The sequence below is a fragment of the Leptosomus discolor genome, chromosome 15 (genome assembly GCF_034619465.1).
Source record: "Leptosomus discolor isolate bLepDis1 chromosome 15, bLepDis1.hap2, whole genome shotgun sequence".
Lineage (NCBI taxonomy): Eukaryota > Metazoa > Chordata > Aves > Leptosomiformes > Leptosomidae > Leptosomus > Leptosomus discolor.
This window is the reverse complement of record NC_141405.1, coordinates 2,708,393-2,721,975: the sequence shown is the minus strand read 5'-3', so window position 1 is coordinate 2,721,975 and position 13,583 is coordinate 2,708,393. Positions and strand designations below refer to the sequence as shown.

Genomic DNA, 13,583 nt, shown 5'->3' with positions numbered 1-13,583 from the left:
AAAGGACCAGCCATGCTTCAGTCCAACATCCCTGTGCAGGGGCTGAGCCCAGTTGGACCAAGGAAAGCACAGACTGGAGCCACTAGCTCACAGGCACAGCATGGATTAACCCAGGCATGGCCAAGGGTGACCTCAGCCCCACCGCAGCTCTCTGGCCAGGGCTCTCCACAGGGGGATGGAGCAGATCACCCAGCACTGGAGTTGGTTTGGGGGACAAAAATAAAGGCACAAGGTTCAGCTTAGCCCCATGTAACCGTCCCAGCTGAGCCGTGCCTAAGGCGGGCGGTGCTCACCCTTTCCAGGAAGCCACACCGCACAATCCTGCCCTCCGGCACCTTCACCAGCATTCAGCCGTTCCCAGGCCCCTTCGCCAGGCTGAGCACGGTCCCAGTGCTGAGCCCCAGTCTCTCCAAGCATCCTCCATGCAGCACCGTGCCAGACCCCATCCCATCCCCGGGGGGTGGCCCGGCAACACACAACGTGCACTGGGGACCCCCCCGTCGGCACGTCCAGCCACCCAGAAAAAACAAGCAAATCCCAAGGGAGCCGAACCCCCGTTGGCCCACAAAGCTCCGTCCTTTCCATTTGCTTTGGGGAGGGACGCCAGGATGACACGGCTAACAAAAACAATCAAACCATTTTCAAAGGACACTTTCTTCTCTGTAAATTACAGGGGAAAAGTCATCCAGGGCTGAAATGAAATGTATGCATTAGAGTCAGACAAAACTTCTTCATCTCTGATGCTCAGAGGGCGTTTGAAGGAGAGGTGGAACACAGCCTGGGGAAGGTGGGACACGCCGGCACGGCTCTTGCCAGGCTCCTGCAGAACCGTCCTCGCCCACAGCAGGTCCAAACCCCAGCGGAGCACGAGGCCGTCCTTTGGCATCGACTCCAGCACGCTCTCCTCCAGGCTGCTTGGCAGAGGCGTCTCTCTGACCCTTTTCATCTCCAGTTCCTGGGTGAGCCCGGGCTGTGCCGGCTCTGCCCCCGCGGCACGCTGCGCACACCCTCCAGCAGTGCCAGGGCAGTCACAGGGAGCCTCCCTGGGACAAGCCCTGATCCTCGCTGGCTGCCACACCAGGACCTGTGGTTCAGCAGCATCCCTGCTCCCCTATCGCGTTGCTACCGCCAGAGCTGAAGGATCATCTTTTACCTATTTTTCCAAAAAACAAGTGACTCAGAAGAGATTCCCCCAGGCTGAATACGGTGGGAACAGGGTTGTTCCAGCACTTCACTTCGTGCCAAGCAGGAAACACTGCAATGGTGGTTACAGCTCGATGAGCTGCCTGGGTGGAACCAAGGCCTCCAGACAACCGGCACCGGCACCGCACTCCTCGCCGTGCGGAGCCGGGCTGCGAGCGCCAGCATCGCTTGGACTGGACGCTCTGGGCTTCACAGCACGTACCTTGTACCAGGGAAGAACGAAACACATAAAATGAAGTGCATTTTTGCAGTCCACGCGAGGCGGTTCACAGAAAGACATGGGATAAGGCAAAACCAGACAAACCAGTGTAGAAAAAGCCCCAAAGCCTCTCCAGCCAGCTCTGCTCAGGACACCCTGGGGCTGGCCCCAGGGCAGGGGAGGGGAGACGCCTCCTCAGCTCAGGGATGCCACCACCGGCTGTACCACCACCACGGAGCGGCCGCGGTCACCCGCCCAGCGCTGGGAGTATCTGTCATGTATTTATTACACATTAACCAGAAGTTTACAAATCTTGGGGTCAGCACGATCATTTTCACATTTTTCAGATTCTTTCACATTTTCACACCTGCCTAGAGAGCAAAGCAGTGGCCAGAGCCCAGAAAAACCTGCCGCCCTTTGAAGCACGCCTGGTTGGGCCAGCTGCGCTGAGCTGTCCCCCACCAGCACCCGGGGCTGGCACCCCACCCGGGGTGTCACAGCTCTGATCTCCAGCCCAAACCCACGCTGGAGGCCCTGTTCTGCCACCGAAAGCCCCAGCAGGTATCCCCAGCCCAGCTGCAAGGAGCAGGGAGATAAGGACACAGCAGGGGATGAGAAATCCAAATCAGAGCGAGCACCCACTGTTATCCCAGGACCATCCCGGGGGCTTCCAGCATCGCCCCTTGTGCCAGCCGGGGTCAGGGAAACTGAGGCAGGCAAGCAGAGAGACTGCTCAAGCTGTGTGCTGACCCTAAGGGACGCAGGATGGGGACATGCCCCCCATGGCGTGGCTCATGGCGCTGACCCTGACCCCACCGGGGGACCCCCAGCCGCCCCCGTGGAGGGGATGGATGGTGGCACATCCCATCAGGGACAGCCAGGCTTTCAGGGAAAGAGAAAAAAAAAACACGTGTTTTCTTTACAAATTAACCATGCACTGATTTTGGTTTTGATTCAAGCCCAGCAAAGGGCAGCAGGTGCCTTGTGAGGGGTTTGTCCGTGGGGCAGAGGGTGCACGAGTTCTGTGTCCGCCCCGTTAGGCCTCCTCGGTGCCGGCATGTTTACCAGCAAAGCTCCATTCCCGGTACAACTGTCCTGACAATGCTCTGAACAGAGTCAAGACTTTATTCCAGGAAAAGGTTTTCTACTGGAATAGTTTATACTAGTTCCCCTAACAGAATAAGCAGCACCGACAAAAACATACTTCTGCAGATTTACTAGGATTTCTGCCAGCTCCTGAGACAGGAGAATGTTTTTCACCCATCTAACTGCTAGGTCTTTCAGAGAAAACATTACACATGCCGAGCAGGGCTGGGCGAACCCCAGCAGAATAAATGAACTGGAAGTCCCTGACCCATCCGGCGGCAGAAAGCAGGGGCCCGCGCTCCCTTTCTGTTTGCAGCCCGCCCTGTTTTCCAGCTCCCGGCTGATTTATGCCCACTGGCGGGACGCTCGCTCTCCTTCGCTATAGTTTATGAAGTCCTCCAACACCGGCCACACACCCGGGCTGGGAGCGCTGCAGAAGGCCCTGGGCAGATGGAGAAGCACATCCTGGGGCAAACCCCTGCCAGGCATGGGATGAACCAGCGTTGGATGTCCTGGCAAGACATGGCCAAGCACTCTCCGAGAGGCTGCAGCAGGGGAAATCCCCCTAAAGTTGGCAAACATGGGGGGAAACAGGTTTTACAGCAGAGCTGGGAAGCCCTGGGACAGAGAGGCTGCAGCCCCCTGGCGATCAGCCCCATCCCTCCCACGGGGCCCCTCCAGCCCCCATCGCTCCTTATTGCACTTGGAAAGCCCAAAGGGAAGGAATGAGAAGGTGAAGCAGAGACAGATGCAAAGTACTGACAAGAAATACCAAGGAGTAAATCGCCTTTGTTTTTTCATGCCAAAGATATTTGCATTCTTATTTCTCCCCTGGAGGCACAAACCTCTTTTGTTGTCCCATAACCACTTGCACTGTCGCTGCCAGGAAGAATTACAGCTCGGGGAGGGTGACCCATTCCCAAGGAAAAGCTTGTGTAAGGGGCTATCAGCTCTGCAAGGCCAGATGAGGTGGTCACCCTTTATCTGTACCCCTGAAAGGCATAAACGCAGGGAGGAAGGGGTTTCCTGCAGGGCATGGCGATACCAGGCTCACCAAGGACACACAAGGCACAGTCCTCATCGCTCCCCAGGGCCCAGCGCCTGAATTTTAGCTGGTTTAGGATGGGGCTGCGAGGGGTGAAGCTGCTGAAACCTCCCTGTGAGGACAAGAGCATCAGTGGCTTACTGGAGGCTGCTGGCCATCATTGGACCAGCATTGCCATGAGAAACTCAGCGGCAGCTTTCTCAAAGTTACCGAGCAAAAGCAATAGTTAATTTGCCTCGTTTGTCAGAAGTTTGCAGAATTTTGCCTCTGCTGCCTGCTACCCTTACCTGGGCCGCCCCGCTTAGCAACGCCCATTCTGACAAAACAAAAGAAACCCATTCTGACAAAACAAAAGAAACCGGGGGAAGGGACTCCTGCCAAAGCAAACGCAGCAGCCCTGGCTGCCGGGTGAGGCACTGAAGGAACATTTCAACCTGGGTAGTTTCTCCAGGAGTACAAACCAGAATCACCAGGTTCCACTTTAAACCTGCAAACTACGGTGGGGTCCTGGGCCAGCGCTGGAGGGCAGGAGAGGAGGGGTCTGGTCACTGCCCCATTCTGAGCCCTCTGCTGTTACCTGCAGGCAACAGTCACTCACCCATGAGCCCCGAGGAACGGTGCAAGACTCCAAAACTTCCGTGCCCAGCGCATGGAGGCCAGCACTGGGATACAACGGTAACAGTGGCTGCGGCACAGCGAGCCAGGAAACGCAGCACTGTCAGGTTTTTCCCCTTTTTTATTGACTTCAGGGAAATTTATGCGAAACCCTAAAGCGTCCGCTGCTTTAGCTCCATCCCCCTTTGCCAGGCACTGCTGGGAAGGACCCCTGCCCCATGGCCTCCCTGCCAGATGTCTGACCCCCCCCCCCAGCTCCCTTCCTCCACCATCCATATAGATGGTGAGTCAGTCTTGTCCGCTTCCAGATTGACTCACTAATCGCTACTTTTTTAAGTTCCCTACCTAAAGGGGACATTTTCCCCTAAAAACGCAACATGGGCTGCCCGCAAGCTGGAGCACGGAGGGGACGAGCACACGCCGGCGTCCACAGAAAGGGCGCACAGGGGTTCGGCGTCTGCTCAGCCCCATCCCAGCTGCTCCTGTCCCGTCCCCAGCACCTCGCACGGCAAACGGGACGGCGGCTGCCGGGATGCTCCGGGCATCGCACCCGGCTGCTGCGGGGCGAGGAGGGAGGCAGGACGCGGGATGCCGGCCGCACTGCCCAAAGGGCCTAAAGTGTGCAGGGATCTCTATCGTTTGCACCCCAACTTGCACCATCTCATCCCTTTCCCATGAGATGATCGAGCGTGCGGGGTTCTCCTTCGCTCGCACCCCAACTTGCACCATCTCATCCCTTTCCCATGAGACAATCGAGGCCTTTTCTGCAGAGAAACGGCTCAAAACTTTTGACACCAAACCGGTGCGGGCTCCGGGAGACCCCGCCGTGGTTGTGGGGGATGGGGAGCGACGTGGTGGGGGGGGGGGGGGGGACACCCAAACACCCCGACAGCAGCGCCGGCAGCACGGGGCGCCCCCCCCCCCGCCCCACCTTTGCACCCGCAGAGTTTTTGCTCCTGCGGCTCCACCCCCGCCCCTCCGCCCGGCGACCCCCGGGCAGCAGCGCCCTCCCCTCAACTCCGGCTCGGTCGAACCGGCGGAGACCTGCCGAGCCCGGCGCCGCTCCAGCCCCGGCCGCCCCCCGCGGGGCTACGAGCGGAGCCGGCGGAGGGGGGGAGGGGGAGCCCAGACCGCTCCGGCAGGTGCCGGTGCGGGGCGGAGGGGGGGGGGGGAGGGGGCTGGGAACGGGGCCGGGCCGGGGCAGGGGGGGGGCCGCGGTCCCCCGCCGCCAGCACCGCCCCCTCCGCCGCACACGCGGTGCCGGCGCCGCCGCTGGGGCGAGCCGGGCCCGGCGCGCACATGGCGCTGCGGAGCCGCCGGCGGAGACCGGCTCCAGCCGGTATATAAGGGCTGCGAGCGAGCGCAGAGCAGCCGCCGCCGCGGGCAGCGGGGGAGCAGCAGCGGCCGGAGGCCGGCGGGCAGCGGGGCCGCCCTCCTCTCGCCACCGAGGGTCGCCCGCCCGCCCTGCCCCGGCCATGGGCAGCCCCTAAGCCCCCGCCGCAGCACCCAGCGCCGCCCGGTGAGTGGGCTCCCGCACGGGGACTCCGGGGGAGGGGTATGTGTGTGCTTTGTTTGGCTTTCTTTTTTTTAAATTATTTTTTATTATTATTATTTTTCCCTGCCTTTTTGCTTTCCCACCACCACCCTCTCCCTTTTTCCGCATCCCTTTTATTTTTAGCTGGCGGCCCCGGCGCCCGCCGAGGAGCCGGTGCGGCGGTGGCGATGCAGAAATCAGGTCTGAAATGTTGGGAAAGTGATGCAGGGAAAGGGGGGGGGGGGGGGGGGGGCACGCCGGGCCCCTGAGCTCTGGCATTTTAATTTTTAATTTCTTTTCCCCATCATTTTTTTTCTTCATTTTAAAATGTACATAACGTACGCCATGGTTTGTGTGTTTTTTGGTTTGGGGTGGGTTTTGGGTTTTTTTTTTCCGCTTCTAAATAGCGTGCTTCCTTCTAACCTAATCTCCCCCCGTTCCTTGAGCAGTGACACAGGAATTCATGGCAGCCCCGTTGCCTCTCTCGAGGCGGGCGGGGGGTACCCAGGCACTTCCCACAAACTTTGGGCACAGGCTCAACTCCCGCCTGGGCACACGCCGGTGGTCCTGCCTGTGCCCCTCGCCCGGCCCGGGCTGCAGCAGAGCCTGGGCTCGGGCAGCGCTGGAGGGATGCTGGAGCCCACGCCGCGCTCCATCCCCCCCCAGGGGAGCCGGGCACCAGCCCTGATCCACCATGCGGTACCGCAGAGGGGTCAGCGGGGTGCTGAGACACCCCCCCCCCCCCCCGCCCCGCTGAGGGTGAGTCCCTGCATCACCCACCCCAGCCAGGCTCCCGTGGGGCCGCTCACGGGTCCCCCGGTGGGTGCCGGTATCCCCGGGAGCGCGCACGCACTCGCCTGGTCCTCCGTGAGAAGTTCCCCAGTGGGATGGGGGGGAAGCGTTGCCGGAGCCTCTTCGGCTTCCTCTGCAGAGAAAGTCGTGCCGATGATCTGGAGGGTAAAATGGAGGAGGGAAATGCCCGGTGGCTGCTGGGGACGCGCCGCCCGCGGGAGCCACAGGTTCACGCCGTGCCCGGGGAGGGGGGGGGCGGGGGCAGCCCACGGGGCGGGGGGCCAGCAGCCGCCCACGGCCACCTCTCGGTCCCCACCGGGGGCGGCCTCTGGGAGCCAGCGCCGGGCCTTGACCCCGGGGACTCTGTGTGTGTCCCCGTGTGTCGTCGTCGTCGTCCCCCCCGCAGGTGTGGCGGTGCCGAGGAGCCCTGTACCGGCCCCAAACCGCCCCTGCGCATCCGCGACCCCCCGGGTGACACGGAGCAGGGCTGAAGAGACACCCCACACACACACACCCACACCCCCGTGCCTTACGGGGGGATCCCCTCCAGCCCCCTCAGGCCTTCAGCCTCCCGCTGCCCCGGCGGGTAGCGGTGACCCCGAGGGAGGGGACATCACAGGGGAGCCGGTGGCAACGGGCGTGTCCCCACCCGCCGTTGTCAGGCTACGGCGTCGTGGGCCGCAGGGGCTCGGCAGCCCTGGAGCAGCCATTTTGGGGAGCGGGCAGGCTCCCCGGGGAGTTCCCGTGTCACCCCGAGTGCCAGCGGCCGCTCGGTGGGTTCAGGACGCCGCGGGCTGCCGTGGTGGGTTCTACCGTTGACCGACCCCACGGCGAAGGGGTCGTCCCGAGGTGTCACCGGGCACCCCGAGCCCGGCAGGAGGGTGCGGTGGGGAGGGTGGGTGTCCCTGGGGAGTTCCTGCGGCTCCACCGGCCCGCGGTGGATCTTTCACGAACTGCATCCATCCACCACCACACACACCCCCCCCCCGCCCCGCACCGAAACACGGATGACAGACAGCTCCCGGGCACTGGGTTTTGCTGATGGGAACGGCTCGCCCGGGTGCTGAGCAGAGAGTTTCTGGTCCTGGGCTCAAAGGGCACCAGAGAAACAAGCGTCCCGTGGGGTGACAAAGGCAGAAACTTCAGCCCAACTCCTGGGTTAAATCCCTCGGCAGCACAGGGACCGGCTAGCTTGGGGGGGTGGGGGTGGTTACAGCTGCCAGGCCGTGCCTCTTTCAGCAAAAAACGTCTTAAACTGATGCCTGGTTCTTTCTCCCCCTCTCTCCCAGATCAAAAATGACTGTCAAAGCTGTAAAAATGCCGTGCACCGCTCCAAATGTTTATACTAAAGTGCCTGACGGAGGATGGGGTTGGACAATTGCTTTTGCTTTCTTCTTTGTGGAAGCTCTAACGTACGGCATAATAAAATCGTTTGGACTCTTCTTTAATGACCTGATGGAAAGCTTTGATGAAACAAACAGCAGGATCTCCTGGATAATATCCATATGCGTGTTTGTGCAGACCTTCACAGGTAAGAGTAGGGTGCGTTTGGTGGGAAGGCAAGGGGCAGTTGCACTGGTGACTTGGCACGGGTACCAGGTCCTCGTCTGCCATTCATGCCTCTGATGGCTCCATCATAAAGAACAGCCGTAAAGCCCTGAGGCTGTGTGCTCCTGAAATAACAAGAAATGCCTGTCTTGGCTTGACAGTCCCTTTGAGCCCCAGCTCCTGTCCTTCTGCATGGTACAGGGACATGGTCCGTATTGCTGAGCCTGGCCTGGCTGTTCAGCTCCCATCAGCAAGGGGTGAAAATACGAGTTTTGAAACCTAACTCTGTAGTGAAAAGGATCAGAAATAACTTGAGCCTCAGCAAAATCCACTGGTGTCCGTGGATGCTGCTGCAGGATTGTCCCAGGCTGCCACGCACCCGCCTTAGTCTCTTCAGGTGGTTTTTTTTTTTTTTTTAGCACATCCTAAATGCCGTGAGCTGTGCAGTGCTCCAGGGATGGCTCTGGGGTGATGCTCTGCTGCCTGAGGCCAACTGGCAGGGGAGGTGGCATGTCACGGGGACCTGGGCAGGGGTACAAGAGCCTCTGAAGGAGATGGTAGCTGGTGAAGTTGCTGACTTGGCTGTTGACCACAGCTCTCTTCCTCTCCCGCCCATCCAGCTCCTTTGTCGACAGTCCTCAGCAATCGCTTTGGTCACCGCTTCGTGGTGATGGTTGGAGGGGTGCTGGTCAGCACGGGCATGGTCACTGCCTCCTTCGCCTGCACTGTTGTGGACATGTATGTCACCATTGGCATCATCTCTGGTGAGTCGTCCTCTTCCCATACCTGCCAAACGCTTCACTCTCCTACGGCTTCCTCCAAGCGTGGCTCTGGTCAGGGGGTTTTACTCCCCCCCGAGTCAGGGAGTGCTTGAGAAACGCTGCTGCCCCTTCTTGGCTGATGTCACCCTCCTGGTAGAGGTGGTGACCTGGGCTCAGGGCTTGGCTTTCTGCCCTGTCTCACCCTGGGGACCACCTCAGGACTTGGTCCCACAGACCACTGCGCTAGTGCCGCTGTACTGACTGCTTCTGGTTGACTGGGACTGCTGGGGAGATGAAAGCTCTTCATGGGGTCGAATCCTCTAACCTGTCCCTCTATCTCCTTTTTTCTTTTTTTTTCCTTCTGATACTGCCCCCCCCCAACCTGGCCTGGGTGTTGTGCTCACATCCATGGCCAGGAGCTTGCCTCGCTTAGGAGAGCAATTGCTACAGGCTCAAACTCGTTAAGCAGATGAGGTCCTCAAAGTGGACCCCGCTGGCTGTTTGGGAACAGAAGGCATTATCTAGCAGGTTTGGGAGGTTGGGTCACTTGTTTTGGGTTTGGGTTTCTTTAGTGGGGTTTTTTTGTTTATTTTTTTCTTTCCCCCCCCTCCAATTTAAAAAAAAAATAACATTCTAGTTTCCCCAATGATTTTCTTCGAGGGTGACTTGCTGAGTTGGCCGAAATGATACTGTAATCTCACCACCGGGAAACTGACTTAACGTGTTCTTGCATCGGTGTTTCCCTCTCCCTTACTTGTTGTTATGGCAATTTTTGGCATTTATTCACAGGCCTTGGATACTGCCTCTGTTTCCTCCCGACTGTCACCATTTTATCACAGTATTTTGACAAAAGACGTTCGCTGGTCACAGCAGTGGCATCCACAGGGGAATGTTTTGCTGTTTTCTCCTTTGCACCAGGTACAGTCCCCAAATGCTGTTGAATTCATACGTGCATGCCTAAAGCACAACGTTGCTCCGATCCTTTTCCCAAGGAAATGGGAGCCAAAGGCAGAGCTGGTGCTCGTGGACCTTCCCTTGAGCTGCTGAAGCCCACAGGTGGTTGCTCGCATGTCCGCGGCACTCGTGCCCTGCAGGCAGGGTTACGAGTAATCCTAGAGACTGGTCTAACGATGCCTGAGCTCTCCCCAGCATCGCCTGCCAGTGCAGGACGTGCCTCGCTGATACGCAGCCCGCCGGGTTCCCTATATAGATCTAGCGGGCTAAAAATAAGACTGGGAAACTTCAGCTATTTAAAACACACGCAGTACACACAACTGCTCCTAAAGGTTAGTGGGCTCGTGCTTAGCACGGGCTGCTGAACTGCTCCAGCCTTTTGAGGACCAGTCCCCAGGCAGCATGTTCCTGTCAGTGCCCTGTCACCGCCTGTCCTCTGCAGTTCAGGGGGTCTTCTGCTGCGCACACTTGCTTTCAGCTAATACCAGTGGCAAAGCTGCTTTGATCGCAACTGGAGGCTTGTAATTCAGCAGTGGCATGCACCTTTGAGTAGAGCAAGGAGACTTCCTCTAGCAGCTGGTTTCAGGGTGGGGTCAGCTGAGAGAGGAAACTCGAAGGTTGAGTTTGCTCTCATTCACTAAAAATAACAACACCTTCGTCCTCTCGCATCCCAAACTGGCTGGGACCTCAAAAGTGGCTACCTAGAGGATAGCTTCTGCTGGCCAGATGTTAAATGCGACTTCTGGCTCTTGGCTGCTGCAGGTGATGGGAGGAATATGCGTGCCAGACCCCTGGGTGGCCCTGGGCAGGATGGAGCAGGAGGGACCCCTGCTTAGCCCCTGCGAGAGCTGAGGTGCTTGGGACCCTCCAGTGATGAAGCTGCTGTTAGTTCCCAAGCTGTGATTTCAAATAGCTCCTTGGTGTAGCTACAGGCTTTTCTAGTTATACTTTCTTCTTCTTCTGCCCTCTTCCCTCAGCAATTACTGCTTTGAAGGAGCAGATTGGCTGGAGATACAGTCTCCTTTCTGTCGGGGTACTACAGCTAAGCATCGTCGCCTGCGGATTGCTGCTGCGACCCATTATCATCAAAGAGCAAGAAGAAGTGAAAGCGCAGCCTCCAGAAGAGCCCGCGGAGACAAAGTACATGCTTGAAAACGAGCAAACACGCACCTCAATAGAGTCCATAGACTCAGGAGTAGAAGTAACTACCTCACCCAGCAATGTGCCTGGAAACACCAAAGCAGAGCCGAAAAGTGAAGAACCAAAGGAACACGTACAGATACTTACTGAACATGACAGCACCCCTCTGCAACCAAAAACCAAACTACTGGACTTTTCAGTGATGAGAGACTATAGCTTTATCTGTTATGCATTCTTTGGCCTGTTTGCTACCCTGGGCTTCTTGGCTCCTTCCCTCTACATCATTCCACTGAGTCTTAGCCTTGGCATCAGCAAAGACCACTCTGCATACATACTGTCGGCCATGGCGATCGCAGAGGTCTTTGGAAGGATTTCAGCTGGCTGGGTTCTCAACAAGGAGCCGATCCGCAAGATCTACATCGAACTCATCTGTGTCGTTCTGCTGTCTGTAGCGCTGTTTGCCTTCCCTTTTGCCTCTGAATTCTGGGGCTTGATGACATGTAGCATATTTTTTGGGTTCATGCTCGGAACGGTAGCGGGCACGCATATTCCCCTCCTGGCAGAAGATGACGTGGTTGGCATCGCAAAGATGTCTTCTGCGGCTGGAGTCTACGTCTTCATTCAAAGCTTAGCTGGGTTGGCCGGACCACCCCTCGCAGGTAACGCCAAAACTTTCATCTTTGGGGTTGGTTGTTTTGGTATGTTTGACAGTTATTGGTGCTGATCTCTGTCTAGGAGGTGTTCTGGCATCGCTAATCGTAGTACTATCCTGAAAGCCCTGCAACTAGTGTTAGGAGGCTCTTAGAGCAGAAGACTGCTGCAATGCAGCTCTGCAGAGTCCCACAGATGAGGCAGTCTCCACTGAGGAACCTTGGAGTAAAGGAAAATACTGCAGTGCTGCCCTGATCCTGTTAGAAACCTAAAACTGGCACCACTTCAGGCTCTAGCGAACGGCAGAAACGAATCGCTTTCGCCGTGCGTGTGTTTCTGCCGTACACTGCAGAAAGGTGAAGTCTCTATCATGACAAAGGCGCCTGATGCATCTCAGGCTTAGCATCCCTGCAGTGCCCTGAGGCTTCTGACTTGCCTGGAGATGACACTACGTACCCCTGAACACACTGGTTTTCACTCTTTTTAAGGTAGCATCTGTGTGTCATTGCATATTTTTTGATTGCAAATAAAATGATGCAGTGGTACCCGGATTAAAAATCCTATAAGAGGGATGGATGGGCAAGGGAGAGAGTCGGTTGTGGCTAACTGCTGTAAATGTGTTTTCTGTAGGTGTCTTAGTGGATACGACACAGAACTACAGCTCAGCCTTTTACTCCTGTGCTGCTGGCATGGTCCTGGGTGCCGTGTTTCTGTCCCTGGTGAGGCCGTGCAAGGCTGGGCTGTGCCGCCGCCAGCAGCAGCGCACAGAGGAGAGCGCGATGGAGGTTGTAGTAGACTTCCCAGATGACTTTATTGAAATGGATATTGGAAAAGCAGAAAATTCAGGAAAAGGCTGTGACAGCGTGCCATAAAAAAACCCTGTTCCTTCTCCATCCAGTGTACGCGGCGTAAGACTGGGGAAAATGTCAGCTCTGCTCCACGTTTTAAAACTACATTCTAAAGGGAATGTGAAATTTTAAATGTGAACAGTTGCTACCAACAACTTTTTTTTTATTATTAGAAAGAACTTTTTTAACCAACAATGGAAAGCTCCATAGAAAATACGGATAGCCACATAAGAATAACTTCTGTCTAGCATGAAGGTGTGATGCACACTCCTGCTTTCCTGATAACAAGCATAGGTAAAGGTTCGACTGGTCCCAGAAGAACTGAGAACAGCAACAGCAGAAGCAGCTCAGCCTCTAACTGTCCTCACCCATCCCCTACTGCAAATTCCACACAGCCAAGGAACAGATGATATGAACTGGGCACGAGCATTTCATATGTCTCCAGTAGCCAACGGGATCTTCTGGAAGAACATGGACTCAGATTTGAGGAGGAGGCTAGGCTAGATAGCTGACTTAAACCATTGCTAATGTTCTTCTAATTAACTTGAATGTCACAAATGCTGGGAAATTGGTGGCTCCGTATGTCTTTATGGCCAGTTATTATTGCACATTTTTCATAAGATCATTTTTCTTCTCCCCATTGGTATCTGTAGAATTGTTTTCTATTGATAGTCAGATCTGATGTACTGTTTCTAATTTAACTAGTATTTATTAATTTATTCTAAGATTGTTAAAGGAGGTTAGCTTAAATAACTGGAGAAGAAAAATCATCTTTTGCATAATGGAAAGCTGTCTTTACATCAATCTCTTCAATACCTATCTTGTATTGCTAGCTTGTGAAATTGTTGGGAAACTTAATCTTACAGCATAGAGTGTAGCTGTTTTTAATAGGTAGGTCTTAGGTAACCCAATTGTTACTTAGAAAGGAAAAAGAAAAAATAAACTACAGATCCAGCATCTCTTTCCATAAGGCCTCAGCTGGTGTCAATGGACCTAGCTCTGCTGCTGTAACCAGCCCACCCCGCAGGGAGGATTTGGCCCAGTATGTCTTAATGTACCCGAAACCTTTGCTTACAGGTGCACAAGGAAATCTTTGCCGCATCACCGAACGAATGTGGAAGCCCCCCCAGCCCCTTGCAGTCTGCTCCCTGTATCTGCCAACGCTGGGGGGCACGGGGCAGCTGGTTGGAGCTATACCCCCTTCCCT

General features: G+C 56.4%; 1 protein-coding gene across 2 annotated transcripts; it reads left to right on the top strand.

Moving 5' to 3' along the window:
• Nucleotides 1–7,748: 7,748 nt before the first annotated feature.
• Nucleotides 7,749–13,333, top strand: SLC16A6 (solute carrier family 16 member 6). Of its 2 annotated transcripts, XM_009956861.2 has the most exons (5): nucleotides 7,764–8,005; nucleotides 8,643–8,786; nucleotides 9,573–9,701; nucleotides 10,715–11,536; nucleotides 12,159–13,333. In XM_009956861.2, the coding sequence occupies exons 1-5, from the start codon at nucleotides 7,771–7,773 to the stop codon at nucleotides 12,398–12,400; spliced, it is 1,572 nt and encodes a 523-aa protein (XP_009955163.2). In that variant the 5' UTR covers nucleotides 7,764–7,770; the 3' UTR covers nucleotides 12,401–13,333. The 2 variants fall into 2 exon arrangements, with proteins under 2 accessions (XP_086329683.1, XP_009955163.2); XM_086473557.1 differs by lacking the exon at nucleotides 9,573–9,701 and having other exon boundaries at nucleotides 7,749–8,005.
• The last annotated feature ends 250 nt before the right edge of the window (nucleotides 13,334–13,583 follow it).

Coding starts and splice junctions, on each gene's coding strand:
- SLC16A6 (XM_009956861.2), top strand. CDS start 7,771: ATGACTGTCAAAGCTGTAAAAATGCCGTGCACCGCTCCAAATGTTTAT. Junction 8,006..8,642: donor GTTTGTGCAGACCTTCACAG/GTAAGAGTAGGG, acceptor CCGCCCATCCAG/CTCCTTTGTCGACAGTCCTC. Junction 9,702..10,714: donor TGTTTTCTCCTTTGCACCAG/GTACAGTCCCCA, acceptor CTCTTCCCTCAG/CAATTACTGCTTTGAAGGAG.